The sequence below is a fragment of the Chelmon rostratus genome, chromosome 11 (assembly GCF_017976325.1).
Source record: "Chelmon rostratus isolate fCheRos1 chromosome 11, fCheRos1.pri, whole genome shotgun sequence".
In the NCBI taxonomy this organism is placed as follows: domain Eukaryota; kingdom Metazoa; phylum Chordata; class Actinopteri; order Chaetodontiformes; family Chaetodontidae; genus Chelmon; species Chelmon rostratus.
In genome coordinates, this window is record NC_055668.1 from 225,756 (window position 1) to 247,857 (window position 22,102).

Genomic DNA, 22,102 nt, shown 5'->3' on the forward strand with positions numbered 1-22,102 from the left:
TATTTTTCACTTTTACTCTTTCTTCCTCACCGATGTACCTCAGTGTCGCTAAAATTTGTTCTGTGTGTGTTACTGCAGTGATGTAAACTCCATGTACTTGTCATCCACTGAGCCACCGGCTGCTGCTGAATGGGCGTGTCTGCTGCGACCTCTGAGGGGTCGAGAGCCAGAAGGCATCTGGAACCTTTTGTCCATTGTCAGAGAGATGTTCAAGAGACGAGACAGCAATGCTGCCCCATTGCTTGAGATCCTCACTGAGCAGTGCCTCACTTACGAACAGGTACATCCTCAACATGACACAAGTTCCAACTGCTGAAAGTTAACCACTGATTAAAAACTACAGACATGAACATGTGTGTGTTGTTGTAGTTGGAAAATTAAAAGGTGTTCCATTCAACAATTCTTATATGTAGAATTTCAATGCATTTTGCAAATCTCTGTTGTGATTTTTAAATTGAATTGGAAATTGACTGTCAGAAGATATTGCAAATGCTCCCACAACCAAAACTGAAGATGTCCCAGACACTTTATTTTACCATATCCTGATTTGAATCCTTTTAATATTGTTTACAATGCCACGCACTAATTTTGAGTCCACCAATTACCTTCCAAGTATGGGGTGGATCTGGATCTGGCCCCAAATTGCAAGTCAGCATGGGCCGGACCATATGCCACTTATTAAAGGTGCAAATTTTCCAAAATGAATGAAAAATTTCAGCAGAATGTGAGTAAATAACAGGTTTGACGTCATGTCAGAGTCATCTATGTATTGTGTTGCAGAGATATCTTCTGACATTAGCTTACTAGCCCGTGCTGTCTCGTAATGCCACTATTTTCTTCAAGAGGTGATAATGTGATGGTGTAGCCCCTGTACTGTATACTAGCAGTGTGTTTGATTTGTTTCACAAGCTCTTAGATTTTTTTTTTAGTCTTATAAATAAACAAAATAAATTGTTTGCTGGCAGTGTTCCAGAGTATATAATGTACAGCGTGTGCAGATATATATATGTATGTATACATATGTATGTATGTATGTATGTATACATATGTATATGTATATATGTGTGTGTGTGTATATACGTATACATATATATACGTATACATATATATGTATACATGTATATATGTATATGTATATATATATATATATATATATATGTTTGTCTGTGTATACATACACACACACACACACACACACACATATACAATCTCCGTAAAAAGAGATTGACACATTGCTCACTGAGTTGTCTGACTGTGTGTTCAGATTATCAGCTGGTGGTATAGTGTTCGGACCTCAGCATCCCACAGCAGTGCCAGTGGCCACACTGGGCGCAGCAACGGCCAGTCCGAAGTGGCAGCTCATGCCTGTGCCAGCATGTGTGATGAGATGGTGGTGCTATGGAGATTGGCAGTGCTAGACCCCACTATGAGCCCCTGCAGGTCAGACCATTAGCACCAGGCTCCGCACTGGTTAAACTGTCAAACAACTTAATCATGAATTATGATAAATCCCGTGGGAAAGTTATGTAATATCAGGACATTTTCACTTTTTATATTAAGTAAGGACTCAAGTTAAAAATATATTATGTATGCTGTCTTCCAGGCGTCTTGAACTGGCTGGCCAGCTGAAGCAGTGGCACCTGAAAGTTATAGAAATAGTTAAGCGGGGGCAACACCGCAAGTCCCTGGACAAGCTGTTCCAGGGCTTCAAGCCAGCTGTGGAGTCCTGCTATTTCAACTGGGAGGTGGCCTACCCACTGGACGGAATCACTTACTGTAGTGCTGATAAAAAGAGTGCCACATTCTGCTGGTCTAGGGCAGTACAGCTCCAAAGAGGAGTCAAAGCAGCTGCAGGAGGGGTTGGAGAACCTTCTGAACCAGGGGGAGGGGCAAAAGTTGAAGGTGGAGCTGGGGGAGATTATAAAGGAAGAGGAAGTGGTCACTCGTGCCAACAGGAGGTGGCAGTGCGACCAAAGGAGACCATGCTAACCAAGAGGAAGGGTCTGTCAGTGAGTGGAGGGGGAGGGATGCTGGTCCGTCTAGGTGGGAGTGTCTCTCTGTCCCTGGAGGATGGAGGAGGCAAATGCATGTACAAAGGGCCGGCCCCTTCCCCTGGTGGGAAGCTGAAACTGACACAGGGAGGTGGGAAGGGAGCATCTGTAGGAGGTCCTGGAGGAAGTGGAGGGTTAGGAGGTGGAAAGCATGCCAGTGCCAAGAGAAGAACCAGCAGTGAGGATAGCTCCCTGGAACCAGACCTGGCTGAGCTCAGCCTGGACGATGGCTGCAGTCTGGCGCTGGGGGCTGAGGCCAGCAACACTTTTGAGTTTCTCCCCCCACCACCAGAGATGCTGCCCTCCCCGAGCCCACTGCTTCGAGACTCACGCAAATACAGCAGCAGCAGTGGGGGGAGCAAGATGTTTGAAACAAAGCGTGTCAGCCATGCCTCAGCTGCACTTCCTGTTGCAGACCCTGCTCCACCCTGCTTCCCTTCCAAAGAAACAGTGGTGGTTGCTATGGACATGCCCAGCACTTCAGACAAGGAAACAGTGCTGAAGGTGGAGCCTGTCCAGAACAGAGATGAAGATGTAGACTCAGCTGGTAGTAACCAGCCTTCCACCTCCACGACTACGGCAAGATCAGGTGTCAATGAAATGTCTGCCAAGCCAATGCAAGGCTGTAGAGTAGCAGCATCTGCTGGAGCAACAGCAGGGATCAGGGCAGCACCTGCAGGTGGACTAGCTAACCCAGGAGCAGAGGCAGCAGGTGGAGCTGCAGGAGGTGAGGGTGTGGGTGAGGATGACTATCAGGCATACTACCTGAGCGTTGCCTCAGAGGAGGGAGGAGACAGACAGTTGGGTGACAACCACCAGGATGAGGAGCCAGACATCTTCGCAGGCATGAAACCACTGGAGCAAGAGGGGCATATGGAGGTAAGGAAGGAAGACAAATTGTTGTGTTGGTTACTTTGTTCACAGCCAAATCTTCAAGTACACTGGGACCTCATCCATAAAGGTCATGTCATTGAAAATAAAACATCTCTTTTTATAACACAGCTTCAAATAATTTCGTCAAAATTCTTATTACCAAAAGAGGAAATTTTCATTTGTCTTTCTGCTGTGACAGTGCCACCTATATTGGTGTTTTCCAGCGGGTGGTTTGGTACAGACTGTCAATGTCAGTACTGTAATTTGATTGTTGCAATATCTGTGTGGGTGAGCACTAAAAATAGGCAGCCATGAGCTGTCATGGACTTACTACATAATGATTCTGCACAAATCACAGAGTAGTGCATAAGTGAGATCACAGCTAATTTTATGTGATGGATAGGATTACAAATCCAAAACTAGACAATTCCGGCGCCGCCGAAATTTTGACAGTGGCACGAGGGGGCTGCTGGTGTTATCCATACCACTGTTTCTCAAGCCTGGTCCTGGACTACCACTGCCCTGTATGTTTTAGATGTATCCCTGCTCCAGCACACCTGATTCAAATGAATGGCTCGTTATCAGGCCTCAGCAGAGCCCAGTAACGAGCTGAGCATTTGAATCAGGTGTGTTGGAGCACGGAACATCTAAAACATGCAGGGCAGTGGTACTCCAGGACCAGGATTAAGAAACACTGATCTATACTAAACATTCAGTAGTCACAATTTCAGTTCAAGATATCTCTCCCTTGTTTAACTAGTTAAAACATAATTAAAGGTGACTTCAAGGGACAATATGCATACTTTTAATTAATGGCAGTTAATGGGAGAGACTCCCCTGCCATGTCTCAACAGGGAAGTGTCTGTAGCCATCAGATGTATTGGCATATTTCAATAAAATTAGTGATTATCAAACCGTGGTATATATATCAATATCTACTAGTGTTGTCATGATACCCACATGTATTTCAATACTTTCTGATACTTTTCAAAAAAAAAAAAAGAAAAACAAGTCATTATTGGTTGAGACAGATAACCTAAAAAATATTTTCATTAGATACAGCCTGTATTAAGTAGGACCAAAGTCTTTAAATGGTATGTTACTATCTTAATACCATATTAAATGGCTAAATGTGTATGTAAAAATGTGTTGCTTCATAAAGATCATGTGTGTGTGCATTTACAGCTCTGGAAAAAAAATGAAGGGGCCACTTCAACTTTATTGCAAAGCAGCATGTCTACATGTATGGCAAAAAGTTTAAAAATTAATATAGAATATTAATATAATAGGCCTAATATAAAATAATATAAATGGGCTATTTAAACCAGAGAATGTGGTGGCTAATTGCAGTGCAGCTTCATTTTTTTCCCATTTTTTTTCTGTACTATTGTAGAGAGTGAAGGGGGCTGGAGTTGCTGCTTTTAGCTCTGAATGTGGCTTTTTTCATGGCTATACATATAAGTTATGACCTGACTCCTGTTCATGTTCTTGCATAGAAGCTAGCACTAGTTATCGGTAGCTAGCTAGCGCTAGTTATAGCCATAGCTAGCTAGCGTTAATTATCAGTAGCACTAGTTAATGCTAGCTAGAGGCGAGAAGAGACGTTTGTCTACAAAAGGATCCAAAAATTCTGTGTCTCCTATTCACCCTTTGGACTTTATGGCAATTTTTTAAAAAAAATTCAGGCGATTTCTCACTGCCTCTCGCACTCTAGTTGATGACATCACCCACTCTAGGGGCAGAAATTCTGAGCATTTTTTGAGAAACTTTATGGTCTTCAGATGGTCAGGAATCGAAAACCCTAAGAGATATCAAAAAGTGAGCCGAGGTTCATTTTGAGCCGACAAAATTATCTACGTTTGAATCAAGTCTCTAGGAGAAAGTATGGCGAGGCAGCAGAAACTTGAAAAGGCTGAAATTTGAGGAAATTTCCCATTTATTTCTTATGGGAAACTTTTCGCAGTTTTTTGCGAATAACTTTGCGAATTATTCACGAATCCTGTCATAAGTACATAGCACACCATTCCCGATCGAGCCGCACGTTTTTTTGCGAGGGTTTTCTCAAAGCTGCGGGACTAGTTACGCATCGAAATTCTGGCGGAATATGAAAAATAAGAAGAAAAAACGCGGGAGATTACAATAGTGGCTCGAGCTATGCGGCTCTATAGCTCTATGAGCTATAGAGGCGAGTGGCTCGTGCATTACCTCATGCCACTAATTAAAGTTAGAATCTTGAAGATTTCCATTTAAATAATTGTCTGTTAAGTCACTATCATGAAATGAGGTAACACAATTGTGATTGGGCCTATGACCCACTAATGAAAGAACAGCAATATTTATATATTTGCAGTATTACAATCTGTGGTGACATTCCTGAAAACATGCCATATTACATTACTGCTAATGCAAACCCAGCATTCACTTTAAAATTCATTTAAACTGGCCAAACATTAGTTGACCTCATGCATGAAGTAGTCAGTTGGAATGCAATGTCTGTGTCTGTGAGTTTGACAACGACTTTTGTTGATCAAAAATGCATCTACAAAAGCAGACGAGAGTCAGTTTTGGCCTTTTTTGATAGCAGATCAGTTTGAAACATTGTAGGGAGTAATGGAACAAGGAACAGCCATAGTGACCTGATAGATGAAGAACTGAAGGTAACAGGCTACACACCACCACCTTCTCTGCACTGTAACTAACTAACTCCTTTAAATGTGCCCTGCTGTTTACAGACTCATGCCATGTGCTGCATAAAATCAGATCATAGTTGATCACAGAATGATGGAAAAAGACCAGTTATTGCCTGAGTTTGTTTTGCTGCCCCCAAAATTATGGGATCTGCCATAGTTAACTGTACTGGCTGTTACCACATGTAACATGTATCTAACTGGACCTAATGCCACTGGACAAAAATATTTCCAGACTCAGAAGCACAGATGTCAAAACCCTAGTGCTCTTTTTCCTGATCTGAATTGTGTTTCGATATGTGTGCGTGCGCAGGTGCTGTTTGCATGTGCCGAGGCTCTTCATGCTCATGGCTACAGTAATGAGGCCTGCCGACTGGCTGTGGAGCTGGCTAGAGACCTGTTAGCCAACCCTCCCGACCTGAAAGTGGAGCAACCACAGACTAAGGTAGATACAGTGACAAGTCCCAGCACCCTGAAACATATTCTCCTATGTCCAGTCAGCATCTTGAATTATGTAGTCGAGCATTGAGCCTTTCTTCATGAAGGAAAGCCATCAAATTCTGCTTGATATTGGCATTGTTACTCTGCCAAATTGTTACTGTGCCAATTTGTGAATGAGCAATAAATATAACAGTCAGTGTGAATCTGCTTGTCAAAAGTAGTTTTATTTAATGTTCTAACATGATTTTTTCCCTGATTGTTGGATTTAGGGTAAGAAGAGCAAGGTGTCAACCAGCCGTCAGACGCAGGTAGCCACTAACACGCTGTCAAAAGCCGCCTTCCTCCTCACTGTTCTCAGTGAACGATTGGAGCTACACAACCTGGCCTTCAGCACCGGCATGTTCTCCCTTGAACTCCAGAGACCACCGGCATCTACCAAAGCTCTGGAGGTCTCTCAATCTCACATAAATACATACACATACTTTGTATACACAGGTACTTAAAAATCATTGAGAAAGTTAATTGTATTGAATGGTTATAGAGTTAAATGTATTTTATCTGTTATCAGTTGATCATGCTATAAACCACTGTGGTTTTAATGCATTCTTTGTCACATGATATCCAGTTAAAAATGAAGGAAATTAAGGAAAATTAAATCATATGTATGCCAAGCATCCTAAAAGGTTATACCATATGGCGTTGGTGCTGCACTCTCTCGTACTTGCTTTGTTTTTGTTTGTTTGTTGCATTTTGTGCTGTCCCACTCTGATACAATACAGTCGGGAGGAACTGTTAAACACAGGGAAATCTACTGGTCAACTACTTTTTCTCCACTTTTCATCAAGCCGGAAAGTTTTTCTGAATGTCTTGTTGAACGTCATTAGCATTAGAAGGAAGGATCTACTGGCTACTGTAGGGTGGTTGTCCATTTGTGGAGAGAGTTTTACCTCACAATGCAATTATATGGCCTCAGGAGTCTTTGATTGTGCTTAATGATTGATGATTTTATCTATCTAGGGATACTACTAACCATCATTTTGGTGCCAGGGTAGGAATGGAGAGCACATCAAACACAGAAATAAATTAGTGCTAAAAAGTAAACAAAAAAGAAACATGCTGTGATACATGCAGATTGCCATGGCAAAAGTGTCATCCAGGCTTTTGATGGATTATGCTAACTTCGTTAACTGCTTCCCTCTCTGTAGCTACCAAGTCACAAATGGTAATTTCTAATTGAGTCATGCTAGTCATGTGTTCCAAAGGTTTCAAGTTTATACGGTGAGATCAACTGGGGAAGGATGTGGCCTGCCCATATTAAATTCATTTTCATACCCACATATAAGGAATTATACTGTTTGCCACTTGCTATAAATGTAGATAGATAAAGGGTTGTCATTTTAAGATGGGCTTCCCTATGCCTGTGTAAGCTCCATGTATGTCTAATGTATATTGTGTATCCAAACTATGAGTGTACACTCTTACAGAACATTCAGATGTTAATGTGTATCACACATATACTGACTGTGGGTGTGTGTGTTGACCAGGTGAAACTGGCCTACCAGGAGTCAGAGGTGGTGGCTCTGTTGAAGAAGATTCCTCTGGGTCTAGTGGAGATGTCAGCCATCCGAGAGAGAGCCGAGCAGCTCCGAGATGGAAACTTCTGTGATTACCGACCTGTGCTGCCTCTCATGTTGGCTAGCTTTATCTTTGATGTACTGTGTACCCCAGGTAAGCACCAATTATTGTTTGATCGTTGGACATTTTAAGTATAAGATTTAAAATTTTGAACTCTACATACTTGGATTTGTGATTTTTTTGCAGTGAAGACTGTTCCTGTTAATAACTTTAACAAAAAAGATACTTGCAGTGTTGTTTTGTCTTGCCTAATTTTAAGATTGGTCTGATACAAATAAAAATATACACAGCCATTTGTTTTTATCTATCTCTTTCTTTCTCTTCTCTTGTCAGCTCAAGATACCTTAAAGTTTTATCATTTTTATTTGTTTGTTTTTCAATTTAGAGTATGTTTCATGGCATTTTTGCCTTTTTTTGACAGTTTAGAAGCAGACTGGAAATATAGGGGCAGAGATGGGCCTGAAAGGCAGCAAAGACATTGTGGTTATTTGGTATATATCTGAACCACTAGGATGTCCCAAACAAGTTGTATAACCTAATGCAAATAATGTTTCACAAGATTAGTTATCTTTTGATACAACAATCTAAGATTTGCTTATCCTAAATGAAGGAATTGTGATTTTGTTAAATTGTTTGTTGTTTTTTTCAGTGTAATGCTCCTACTCTTAGGAATATACTGCCTGCCTGATTTTGTGCAAGTGCCAACTCACTTGCACTATTATTTTTTAAGTCCTGAATTAAGACATTTTAAATGGGAACTTCAAGAGGTAACATCCCTTTCACTTTTCTCCATATTGTTTGTGCAGTTGTGTCCCCAACTGGTTCCCGTCCACCAAGCCGCAACCGTAATAATGAGATGCCTGGTGATGAGGAGCTGGGCTTCGAGGCTGCTGTTGCTGCGCTTGGTAAATTTTTTCTTGTCCTCTTTCATTTTTCCGATTCATATCTGTTTGGATCACATTCAGTCACCTTTTCTTTTCAGTTTCCCAGTATCCCTTTTTCTCTTTTCACCATTTCTCTCACATCCTCTAACTTTGTGTATACTATCCGATGTGCCTTATCCTAACTCCCCCTCACTTCTTGCTGTAACTTTTCCTCTTGTCTCCACCCTCTTTGTCTGTAGGCATGAAGACAACAGTAAGTGAAGCGGAGCATCCTCTGCTGTGTGAAGGCACTAGAAGAGTGAAAGGTGACCTGGCTCTGGCTCTCATGATCACCTATAAGGATGACCAGAGCAAGCTCAAAAAGGTAGCCATCAATCACTGATCTGATCATTTTGACCATTTGATAAGAAAATGGCACACATTTCAGATATGACTGGTATGCTTGATAACTATGAGATGTATTTGTCCAGTAGCAAAGCAGTCAGATTTTTTGCCTGTGTTTTCTTCCTGCTGTAGCAGAGGTGCCCACTGGCTTTAGAAAAGGATGAGACTAAGACAGTGCCTGGAAAATGCTGCATTTTTTGCTGTTTTTAGTATTTATACTTTACAATATTTACAAACTCTCTACTTTAGTGTTGACAGACTATGAGTCATAGAATTTGTGAGCTCCTTGTGTTAATTAATGTGTAATTTATCTTATCTGGAAAGAAATTAAAATAATCTCCCAGATACTGGGAGGTTAACAATATTCAACACAAGACACATAGCACTGGTACCATGAGCTATTTACTCTTTGCAAAGAAGATGAGCAAGGTGGACTTGCACTTAGATATATTGTTTGAGAACTGAATAGATGATCCCTATGTTCTCACTTTCCTGTGTATCTTTCTTTCGCTCTCTCTCCCTTGTCCCATCTTCAGATACTGGATAAGTTGTTGGACAGAGAGAGTCAGACCCACAAGCCCCAGACCCTGAGCTCCTTCTACTCCAGCAAGCCAGCAGCTGGCAGCCAGCGCAGCCCATCCAAACATACTGCCACCAGCCACAGTGGGGTGAGTGGGGCCACAGGGGGTGTCTCCAAACATACACCCTCATCTTCATCTGCAACCACTATGGCGGCCTCTTCTTCCAGTTCCTCCTCTGCTGTAGCACTGGCTGGTGAAGAAGTGGCTCATCAGGCTGAACAACACCCAGTGCAGAACAGTTCAGCAGGGGAGAATACAGCTGAGACCAGGGAGCATGGTGAGAATGCCCACCAATTCTCTGGGTAGCATGTCTTACAACCCACATTACAAACAAGTTGGGAAGCTGTGTGAAATGTAAATAAAAACAGAATGCAGAAATTTGCTAATGAACTGTATTTACTGACAGTGGTAGTCCAAAGAGTTCCTGACTCCATGCAGTAGTGTTATTTAAACGATCATATATGTGTTTCATGAAGTGGTGAATCTTGCCCCATCCTTGCTTGTGACCAACTTAGCCTGTAGAGGCTGTTTCTCCTTTCCTTTTCCAAGCCCCTTTCATACCCAATCATGATACTATCACCAGTTTATTCGGTGAATGTTTTAAACAAGTGGGTTTTTTTGAGCATTCCACAACTTGCCCAGTCCTTTCTTACCCCTGTCTCAAATGGCATCAAATTCAGAATAAGCATATATTAGGAGATTAGCAAATTATCACATTCTATTTAATTTATGTTTAACACAGCAACACAACTTTCTTTGGAATTAGGGTTTTATTTGTACTGTATCCACACCAGCTTCATATTTAAAGAAAATAGTAATTAGACTTGTTATGTTTTCACCATAGAGCAATATATGTCTTTACAGTGCATGTTCAGTCTTTGGTTAAAAACATACAGGTAGTTAACTGTATTTATAAAGCACCTTCATTACATAAAATTACACAAGAAAGAATTAAATAGGAAAAGATACCCAACAATACAAGAAAAAAAAGACTTAAATTAACAAATATAGCAGATGGCATATTAGACATATTAGAAGCATATTATAAGAGGGAAAATAACAGGGATAACATAGATTAAAAGCAAATTTAAAGAGATCCTCAGGCTTCAGATCCTCAGGCAGGGAGTTCCAGAGCTGAGCAGTCTGGATTACAGAAGCCTGCCTACCTTTCATCTTGAACCAGAATTTAGGAGCGGTCAGAAGAGTCCTGGCTAAGGATCTGTGGATGTCTAATTGGGGAGCAGCAGTGGTAAAATGAATTGGAGCCAGTGCATGAAGTGCTTTTAAAAAAACCCTGGTAAAATCAACGGAAAATTGACAGGTAACAAGAGAGGCGTGAAGAGGGCTGACCGGATCTTCTCTCTTTAATTTTGTTAGTATCACTTGATGGTCAAGATTGCTGTGTTCCAGTAGCAGTCAGTGAGAACTTCAGATTTTTTATTTGATTTACATTTCTGAAACCTAGATATCCTGTGCTACCATACATTAAATAATCACTTTATGGTAACACAGTATTCTTTCTAGACATATATGTCTATTTTTCTTCCTTGCAGTATCAGATGGGCCTCCTTCATCAAGTGAACAGCAGAATGAAATGGCTCCATTTAAGCTGGAGGCCACAGTGCCCAGTCGGCTGGCACTGGGGGCGCGATGTGGATACAGCCAACGTTGCTGGGGCTCACCTGTCCGGCAGAAGAAGAAACACACCGGTAAACACTTAATGTCTATATTTTTTACACAGAAGACAGACTTAACACTACCTCTGCTCTTTCAGAGAATCATTGTGACCTAATTGTAAGACAGACAGTGCTGTTTTCACACACACACACACACACATTAATATATATATACATATATAAATGTACACTCACCGGCCACTTTATTAGGTCCACCTGTCCAACTGCTTGTTAACACAAATTTCTAATCAGCCAATCACATGGCAGCAACTCAATGCATTTAGGCATGTAGACATGGTTAAGACGATCTGCTGCAGTTCAAACCGAGCATCGGAATGGGGAAGAAAGGTGATTTAAGTGACTTTGAACGTGGCATGGTTGTTGGTGCCAGATGAGCTGGTCTGAGTATTTCAGAAACTGCTGATCTACTGGGATTTTCACGCACAACCATCTCTAGGGTTTACAGAGAATGGTCTGAAAAAGAGAAAATATCTAGTGAGCGGCAGTTCTGTCTGTGAAAATGCCTTGTTGATGCCAGAGGAGAATGGCCAGACTGGTTCGAGCTGATAGAAAGGCAACAGTAACTCAAATAACACTCGTTACAACCGAGGTATGCAGAAGAGCATCTCTGAACACACAACACGTAGAACCTTGAGGCAAATGGGCTACAGCAGCAGAAGACCACACCGCGTGCCACTCCTGTCAGCTAAGAACAGGAAACAGAGGCTACAATTCCTACAGGCTCACCAAAATTGGACAATAGAAGATTGGAAAAACGTTGCCTGGTCTGATTACTCTCGATTTCTGCTGCGACATTCAGATGGTAGGGTCAGAATTTGGCGTCAACAACATTAAAGCATGGATCCATCCTGCCTTGTATCAGCGGTTCAGGCTGCTGGTGGTGGTGTAATGGTGTGGGGGATATTTTCTTGGCACCCTTAGTACCAATTGAGCATCGTTTCAATGCCACAGCCTACCTGAGTATTGTTGCTGACCATGTCCGTCCCTTTATGACCACAGTGTACCCATCTTCTGTGGCTACTTACGGCAGGATAACGCACCATGTCATAAAGCTCGAATCATCTCAGATCGGTTTCTTGAGCATGACAATGAGTCCACAGTCACCAGATATCAATCCAATAGAGCTCCTTTGGGATGTGGTGGAACGGGAGATTCGCATCATGGATGTGCAGCCCACAAATCTGCAGCAACTGCGTGATGCTATCATGTCAATATGGACCAAACTCTCTGAGAGATGTTTCCAGTACCTTGTTGAATCTATGCCACGAAGGATAAAGTTCTGAAGGCAAAAGGGGGTCCAACCCGGTACTAGCAAGGTGTACCTAATAAAGTGGCTGGTGAGTGTATACAAGTATCATGTAAATAAAAGCGGAATGCAGTAATTTGCAATCGAATTGCAATTGTATTGTGTTTATTCAATCATGTGCTTCGCAAAACAGTGAACCTCACCCTATCCTTTCTTGAGAACAACTAAGCCTTTCGAGGATGGCCCTTTCATACCCAAACATGGTGCTATCTATCTGTTTCCAATTTACCAGTTTACCTTTGGAGTTTTCGAAAAAGGTGTTTTTTGAGCATTCCACAACTTTCCCAGTCTTTTGTTGCCCCCTGTCCCTTTGTACTTTTTAAATTGAGTATATGTCAAAAAGCATTAGCAAATTATCACATTCTGTTTTAATTACATTTTACACAGTGACCCAACTTTTTTGGAATTGGGGTTTGTACAATTAACTGAAACAGCTTGAGGTCCAGAATTACTCAACACACATAAGAGTGATGTGAATGTGATGTGCATGTTGTTCGAACAGGTATGGCGAGTATCGACAGCAGTGCTCCGGAAACGACCTCAGACAGCTCCCCAACTCTCAGCCGGCGGCCGCTCCGGGGGGGCTGGGCAGCAACTTCTTGGGGACGGGGCCAGGACAGTGACAGCATCAGCAGTTCATCATCTGATTCGCTGGGATCATCCTCTTCCAGCGGCTCTCGCAGAGCAGGAGGTGGGGCCAGGGCCAAGAGCACCGACACCAGCAGGTAAACCAGTAGACCTCTTCCTCATCAGGCCTCTAAGACAAGTAGAAAACACACTAGCTGGATTAATAATAAATTTAAAAAGATGAGTTCAGAACAAATGCTGCTTAGTGTAATTGTGAGTGATTCTTCATCAGTTAGGATCTGCTGACTTGCCAGCAGTGAACTCCCTGCAGGGTATTTAACTATATACGAAGAAATCTCTGTCTGTATGGACATATGTATGTGTGATTGTCCCTCCGATCAACTTCACACCCAAGGAAGTGTAGTGTCAAGTGTCAAGTAGATGGGCAAGCAGTTGTTAAGAAAGCTGCAAGGAGGAACACCAGAGGCCAAACAATCAGGCCATTCTGAAAAGGCACACTTTGAACGGGAAGAGCGATGTTGGCCTATGAACGCACTTACAGAACTGGAGTCACATCAAGGCAACTTCTATTTCTCCTTGTCTCATCACTCTTTTCATGCACTGTTTTAGAGAGCAGGGCTCGCAGAAGAGTTGTGGTGGAAATGTATTTCCTAAAAGTGTGTTGCTGGAAAAAAAACTACAGTTGTACCACTGGGCCTTCTTCATCTTCCTTAACATTGTCTCTCCAACAATCTCCTCCAGTATCAGAAACTTGTTGGAGAAAACACAAACAGTACAAGCTGCTCAGTCACAACTCTATCTGTAGTTGCTGTAGTTTCAATGTGCAGTTACATTACAGTTAAAACATTTGGAATTGCCTGCCACAAAAGCTTGATTTGGTGCAGTCAGATGACTGAGGGTGCTGCTCTGTTTTTGCTGCCCTGAGCAGAAGTGAAATAATGATACAAGAAATAACCAATCCCTGGTAAAAGAAACTGAAAGCTGAGCTTAAAATTCTGTGCAGATTTAAATAGAAACCGGTCCCTGTTTCCTTATCAAGTGCACAACAATGCTTAAGCATGTTGTTTTAGCAAAGCATGTCTCCAAACTTCAAAATAGGAATAGAAGGTTAGTCTGGGGTTAACACTATTGGAACTGGATCACAGAGTATCAGTTGAACATACTGAGGACTGACAAATCACTATTTAAACATATTCATTCTAGCCACTGAGTAGAGGGCCTAAAGAAAAACCGGTTCCCAAAATATTTAGAGACCAGTTGCACTGTTGTGGTTCATTAATGATCTAGGGTTGTTTATGCTTTTCAGGACTGGAAAACAAATTCAAAAGAAGAAGCTTATTTAGAGGAAAAAAATGTGACAACATTATTCTCCCCTGTCATTCAACACTGTGGGTACATTGACTCACATTGGAAGTTCTTTAAGATAAGATAAGATAAAATGACTTTATTAATCCCCAGCCGGGGAAATTTGGGTATTACAGCAGCAGGTAATGGCAGTTGGAAAAAACAGCAACAGAAATAGAGAAATACAAAATACAAAATAAAAACTGCCTATACACATGAAGAAGAAGAAACACAATTAAAAAATACATATATTGCCGCCAAGAACTATAAGAAGAATGCCGTAAAAATATACAACCAAAAATACTATGGAAATTCACAGATTTTACACAAATTGCACAACGGTGGATAAGGTGACTACAGCTTTTATGATATTGCGCAGTAATAAATATATATTTCACAGTAGAATACCAGTATGAACTGATAGGTAGAATGGTCAATGAGGGTGAATAAAGAAAATAATTATTGCAAGGTAATTGGTGTATGAAAGGTATTTCGTGTATGAAAAAAAATAAATTATTCATCAGTGCAAAAGACAGTCTGAATATGGAAACTAGTGCTACGCTAAGCTACACTGGAGTTGAACACACTGACAGCTGTAGGAATGAATGCACTTATGCACTGGATGCAGCAGTTAATTTAAAGTCTGATACTGAAGGAGCTGCTGAGTGGGAGGGGTTGTCAATGATGATTGTCAGCTTGGCTAACATCCTCCTCTCACCTACATTCCTCAGTGGTGTCCAGAGGGCAGTCCAGGACAGAACCAGCCCTCCTGACCAGTTTGTTAAGTCTCTTCCTGTCCCTCTCAGAGCTTCCACAGTCCCAGCAGAGCACTGCGTAAAAGATTGCAGATGCAACCACGGAGTCATAAAAAGTTTTCAGTAATGTCCTACATACTCCAAAGGACCTCAGTCTTCTCAGCAGATGGAGACTACTTTGGCCCTTCCTGGATGCACACCAGCGTAGCCTGTTTTGCTTTGCTGCAAGGGTCTATCACCATCTCCTAGACTTGCTGGTGTTGATGTGCAGGTGATTCAATCCACACCAGTCGACGAAGTTAGTGATGACTTCCCTGTATTCCAAATTGTTCCCCTGTGATACACATCCAAAGATGGCTGTATCAACGGGGAACTTCTGGAGGTGGCAGCTGGTTGTGTTGTGTCTGAAGTCTGATGTGTATATTGTAAAAAGGAAAGGAAAGAGCACAGTGGAGCCCCAGTGCTGCAAACTGCCACATCCGACACACAGTCGCCAAGCCTCACATACTGTGGTCTGTTGGCGAGGTAGTCGATGGTGCATGTAGTCTACTCTGGCTAGTTCCAGCTTCCCCCTCAGCAGTGATGGCTGGATTGTGTTAAAAGCACTGGAGAAGTCAAAAAACATGATCCTCACTGTGCTCCCAGTGCTCTCCAGGTGGGAAAGAGAGTGATGGAGCAGGTGTTCAATGGCGTCTTCCACACCAATGCCTGGTCGATATGTGAGCTGTAGGGGGTCCAGCTGGCTGCTCACCAGGTGACGAAGGTGGTAAAGTATAATCCTTTCCAGTGTCTTCATCAGGTGGGAAGTTAAGGCTGTGGTTGGGCTCCCGGGGATACACAGTCTTTGGCACTGGCACCACACAGGAAGTTTTGCACAGGGTTGGAACTCTCTGCAGATTGAGGCTCATGTTGAATATATGCAGAACGTCCCTGCAGAGCTGATCTGCACAGTCCCTGAGCAGTCTGGAGCTGATGCCATCAGGGCCAGTAGCCTTCCTCGCCTTTGTCCTCCTGAGCTCCTTCCTCACCTGATCAGCTGTTATGGAGAGGCCGAGAGGGGGGCAGGGGGGGTTGCTCCTGTTGGGTGAGGTGGGGGACTGGGTCAGTAGTCTGTGATGTGGATTGGAGAGGGTGAAGTGGTGTGAGTACTTAAAAACCCTTTCCTTCTCGTTCAGTATGGTTTTCAGTTTAGGGGAAACCCGGGGTTTGTTGTTTGGGAAACACCGCACCTTCCTGGTAGGCACAGTGTTGTCCACACAGAAGTTAATGTAGTCTGTGATGCATGTTGTCAAACTGTCAATGTCCTCCACGTGACTGCGGAACACTTCCCAGTCGGTGGTGTCAAAACAGTCCCTCAGTGCCATGCTGGACTCCTCTGACCATCTTCTCATATACCTAGTGGTTGGCTGTTGTTTACTCACCAGGGGTATGTAAGTTGGTAGCAGATGAACCAGGTTGTGATCAGATCAGCCCAGTGGGGGTAGGGTTGAAGAACTGTAGTCCAGTGTTTTATTGTCTCTGGTGTGGTATTTGACATACTGGGTGAAGGTGGGGAGAGTTGAAGACAGGAAAGCATAACTGAAGTCTCCAGAGATGAGGATGAAGGCCTTTGGGGTGCGATGTCTGCAGTTGTGAGACCACAGTGTGTAGGAGCTTGCATGCTGCTGTAGCGTCAGCGGCAAATGTACACAGTTATCGCAATTACGTGCGAGACCACGCAGCGCTGCTCCTTTACACTAATGTGTTTTGGATCACACCATCTCTTGTTCACAAACATCGCTATGCTTTTATTTAATTCCTGTTCTATTATTGTTCTATTTCAAATGTAAATAATATGCTTAGTGCTGATTATCCTGTTTTTTAAATCTCCGTTTAAATAGCTATTTTTGAAGAAAAGAAGAACATCAATATTGCACATAATTCCAAACATTTGAGTGAGTAGTGTATATTTAAGGAGACACATTGCACATTATCCACCAGTGATGTTAATTGCTTGAAGACCAACTTTAAACTACCAAACTGATTTGTGATTTAACTGTTCAGAAGGCTATTTCAGAACAGTCAAGATAGCTACATCTTCAGAATTTTTAAAATACAGTTGTCAGATGTCAAGCACAGATCACATCAATTCAGCTTTTAGAGCTGCACACATTTGTTTGCAGGTAATCTGGAAAGTGACTTAATAATTAGCATATGATGGAAATTATACTAATTGACTGTCTGCTGCGTTTATACTTTCAGTAAATTGTTGTGTTTGATGGCTAGCTATTTACCTGCCATTTAAAGGGAGAGAAAACTGTGTTTATGCTGCTTATCTAACAACAACAACAAGAGACAGATAACATAATAGACAAGAGGGCAACAGAAAATACAATAACAATAATTCAGGATTCAGGGAACTGTACAGTTTAACATTAAAAATGTAGATCAGCGATCAGGTAAAGATACAGTATGTTGTAGAACCAGATAGGCCTGGAAATGTCAGCCTGCTTTGTTGGGCAGGTCCTCTTGAAAACAAAGGTGATTTATAGTAGCTCTTTTTGTGTCTTCATTCTAACTAAGATGAATTCTAATTAACATGTTGTACATTTCACTGTGTTCAGGTACAAAGGGCGACGTCCAGAGTGCCACGCGCCCCACGTGCCCAACCAGCCATCAGAGGCAGCAGCCCATTTTTACTTTGAGCTGGCCAAGACGGTGCTAATCAAAGCCGGAGGAAACTCCTCCACCTCTATTTTTACCCAGCCCTCAGCCAGCGGCGGCCACCAGGGGCCCCACAGAAACCTGCACCTGTGTGCCTTTGAGATTGGCCTATATGCTCTTGGCCTCCACAACTTTGTCTCACCCAACTGGCTGTCCAGGACCTACTCCTCCCATGTGTCCTGGATCACTGGTGAGGGGGAGTATGTGTCAGAGAGAAAGAGTTAAACAGCAACATGAAGACCCAGATGTTCAAATCCAGTGTTTTCATTCTTTGCTTTCCTTCCTCAACCTACTCAGCCATTTTCCATCCTGCCCACATGCTGTGTCTTCTTTCCTTCTCTCAGGCCAGGCCATGGAGATTGGCAGCGCTGCCCTCAACATTTTAGTGGAGTGTTGGGATGGTCACCTCACCCCTCCAGAGGTGGCATCCTTGGCTGACCGAGCGTCAAGGGCCAGGGACCCCAACATGGTTAGAGCAGCGGCAGAGCTGGCCCTGAGCTGCCTGCCTCATGCTCACGCCCTCAATCCTAATGAAATCCAGAGAGCGCTGGTGCAGTGCAAAGAGCAGGTAATGTGGGAGGGGGTTTACAATGTTGCTGAGCATGCCAGATGCTTCTGAATTAGTTTCACACTCTTTCATACTGGACAAAAGCCCACCAACACCCAGTAACATCTACCTTTTGTTTTAAGTTTGAAAGGGTACAATTGACTTTCGTTCCTGGATCAAATGTCTCAGCAGTAGTCACTGGTATTTATTGCTCCAGCTCTGATTGGTGGTGATAGTCCCAGGTGGACGCCAATTTCTGCCCCTTTTCTGGTGTGATAAGATAAGATCAGATCAAACTTTCGTCCCAAGCCGTGGAAATTAGGGAATTACAGCAGCATGTGATGGAAAGAAAAATAGCAACAGCGATAGAGAAATTCAAAAAAGAAAAAATATGTAGAAAAAATATTTAAAAAATATGCATTGCTGCAATTACTGTGGGAAAAAAATTAGATCAGTGATAATAATAGTGTTAATACTATTGCTCAGAAGAATAGAATATAGAGTAAAAAATATGTAATATTGTACAAAATGAAAAGGAAATATGTAATATTGCACAGGATGTAAAGGATATCAGCGTATGTTGTCATAAATGACAAGATGTGATGCTGGAGTTGATTAATCTGGCAGCTGATGGAATGAAGGACCTGCGGTAGGTTCAAACAGCGCAAACAACAGTGCAAACAACATTGGAGGTGCAAATAAGAACAATAAATAGCAACTGTGCAAATAGGCAACCACATAAACAATTTAAAATTTTTAAAAGGTTTGGACGTTGGCGTGTAAATATTGCCTGATAACAGACAGAATTTTAAATTCATTACACTCTGTTTCTATCTCATTTTCATCATCTCATAAAAGATATAAAAAAGGAATCTCCAATATTGTCACTGGCTTCTATGCAGCTTTCTATCATTCCCTGTTTTCTGTCATGGTTGTAACATCAAATGTCATGCGTCAGAGAAAAAACAGAAAGGCAAACTTTGCCACTGGCAATGGGAAAAGAGTCAGTCGCCGACTCTATTGAGTTTTTACATATTTTGAAAACTTGCATATACACGCTAATTTTGGTGTGACACTAGTGTGCTTGGTTCCAACATGGCAAGGAATTAGCTTTTTATTAAAGGTACTTTTTAATGCATCAGGTGACTAGTTCAGTATCAGATTTACTGGGTAACTGTCATGTACAACACTGACAAGGTTTGAGGTTAATACACAATGAAATGTAAACAGTAGTCTCTTCATGCAACAAATAAAATGAAGAAGTATTCTTTTTAGTAGAGTGTGGAGGATAGGTTGAGGAGTCTCACAGCCGGAGGAAAGAAGCTGCCCCTTTGTCTGGTGGTACAGTATCAGATAACTTCTGCATAGTTTACTAGATGGCAGCAGGGCGAACAGGCTGTTGCAGGGGTGGGTATTGTCGTCTAGTTTCCTTTGGACTCAGGCACCCCATGTCACTAATATCACTGATCCTCAGAAGATTGGCACCAATGATGTTCTGACTGTTTTTAATCACCCACTGCAGAGCCTTCCTGTCCTGAGCCACAAACCCCCCATGCCAGTTTGTTGCTTTCTATCACTCCTCTGTAAAAGTTGACAAGAACTTGGCACGGGATTATTTTTTTTTTCATTTCCTTTAGAAATACATTAGCTTCTGAGCTTTCTTTCCAAGGGTTGAGATGTGTGATCTCCATGACACGTGTGCGGTGTGACCAGGGAAATGAGTAGATGTTTAGTGAAAGAAAAGAGCGAAAGTAAAACAAATAAACTAAAGCTGATAATAATAATAGTGCTTTCTTGGTCATGAAAGATTAAATCTCAAATTGAAAATGTTACATGGTACTTTGTAACCATTTCTTTAAGGCCACTTTAAATGTGCTCTGTGAAACACTCAATTCCACATTTGTGGGCAAATTATTCCACTCTTCTGCTGCACCGTAGAGCAATGTGTTATTGCCAACTTTGTTACTGAAGTGTTCTTAAAAACAATGAAAGTCTAAAAAGGTATTTAGCTTTCTAAATTCTGCTGATAATGAAGTCAAGAAAACATTGCATGATTTATTCTAGTAACTGGACTTGCTTGTCGTCCTAGAAGATGTTTCACCTCTGATCCAAGAGGCTTCTTCAGTTCTAACCGACCGATGATAAGTCTCAGATATATATCCTCTTGCAGGATCATAGACCCACCCAGCTATCATATGAGTCATCATGGTCACATGAGTCCTGGTGTGAATGGCTGTTGAGCTGCCAGGGATAGCTTCTTTCACTCCTCTTTCAAACTATCTGTCTTCCCTGGCTAAAATTTGTACATTATTATCCTCAAATGAGTGTCTCTTGTCCTTCAGATGTAGGTGGACTGCTGAGACTTGACCTGAGGTGTTTGATCTCCTGTGTTGTGCCATGCACTTGTGAAGTGGTTGTTTTGTTTTCCCAATGTACAAGTCTGTGCATTCCTCGCTGCATTGCTCTGCTTGTTTGCCTGGGTGTTTTGTCCTGACATTTCCCACCAGTCAGTTAGAACTGAAGAAGCCTCTTGGATGAGAGGCGCAACATCTTCTAGAACCACAAGCAAGTCCAGTTGCCTTTGGAAGCACATATCTATATCCATGATTGATCACCTATTCACTCATTCTCGTCCCCCCAATTCCCTCTCTATCACTCTCTTTGCAGGACAATGTGATGCTGGAGAAGGCCTGCATGGCAGTAGAGGAAGCAGCCAAGGGTGGAGGTGTGTACCCTGAGGTTCTCTTTGAGGTGGCTCACCAGTGGTACTGGCTATATGAGCAGTCAGTTGGTGGGGGCTCAGGCCAGCTGCGAGAGACCTCTGGGCGTTGTGGAGCCAACGGGGGCTCAGGCAGGAGGCCCCCAGAGTCCAGCTGTGGTGTCCTTGACAGCGGAGCCAATATAGAGTCTCAGGGGATGGCAACAGTCACAGCTGCAGTCACTGCATCAGCTGTTGTACCTGTCATCTCGGTGGGCTCCACAATCTACCAGTCCCACACCATGCCTGGGCAGGCCATGGCTCACCCCCACAGCCAGGGCCTACACCCCTACACCACCATCCAGGCCCATCTCCCCACTGTCTGCACCCCCCAGTACCTGGGACACCCTCTGCAACATGTCCCCCGACCCACCGTCTTCCCTGTGTCTGGAGCTGCATATCCACAGGTCAGAACTCTTTTGGTGCAATTTTCTTTTTATTCAGAAATAGTTAAGAGGATGTCCACAACTGGAATTTGACAGTACAGTTTTAATGTTATCTTCACATCAGCACTCAAAACTACATAAAAGGCTGCAGGCAGTCAGTGTACATTACTTGTGTGTCATGTTTGACTATTTTTTTTTCTTATCATTTTGGAAAAGCATTCATTTCACCTTCAGTACTTAGTACATAGTATCACTATTACTGCAAGTGAATTCACATAGCATTGATGGCAGCCACTATATTGATATGTCTAAAAATATGCATTGTCCTCCTGAAATTACATCAGATAAGAAAAGATCAGTTTTTTTCATCTCCAGCTGGGGAAATTTGGTGTTACAGGCAGCATCAATAAAACTAGCAGAGGCAATAGAAAATAAAAAATGCAAAATACAAAATATGAAAATGCAAAATAAGTAGTAAACTT

General features: G+C 42.4%; 1 protein-coding gene across 3 annotated transcripts in view; it reads left to right on the forward strand.

The window, feature by feature from the left end:
- The window catches only part of zswim8 (zinc finger, SWIM-type containing 8), a 64,989-nt gene that overhangs the window by 22,327 nt on the left and 20,560 nt on the right, over positions 1-22,102 (forward strand). For 2 of the 3 annotated variants that reach the window (XM_041947123.1, XM_041947125.1), the window contains exons 8-21: positions 79-280; positions 1,265-1,440; positions 1,604-2,930; positions 5,925-6,056; positions 6,322-6,501; positions 7,597-7,780; positions 8,485-8,592; positions 8,811-8,935; positions 9,492-9,813; positions 11,090-11,245; positions 13,042-13,264; positions 17,830-18,119; positions 18,274-18,497; positions 21,144-21,641. In XM_041947123.1, the coding sequence (XP_041803057.1) occupies positions 79-280; positions 1,265-1,440; positions 1,604-2,930; positions 5,925-6,056; positions 6,322-6,501; positions 7,597-7,780; positions 8,485-8,592; positions 8,811-8,935; positions 9,492-9,813; positions 11,090-11,245; positions 13,042-13,264; positions 17,830-18,119; positions 18,274-18,497; positions 21,144-21,641 (4,147 nt within the window). The remainder of the gene's footprint in view (positions 1-78; positions 281-1,264; positions 1,441-1,603; positions 2,931-5,924; positions 6,057-6,321; positions 6,502-7,596; positions 7,781-8,484; positions 8,593-8,810; positions 8,936-9,491; positions 9,814-11,089; positions 11,246-13,041; positions 13,265-17,829; positions 18,120-18,273; positions 18,498-21,143; positions 21,642-22,102) is intronic. The other variant, XM_041947124.1, reaches the window with a different exon arrangement.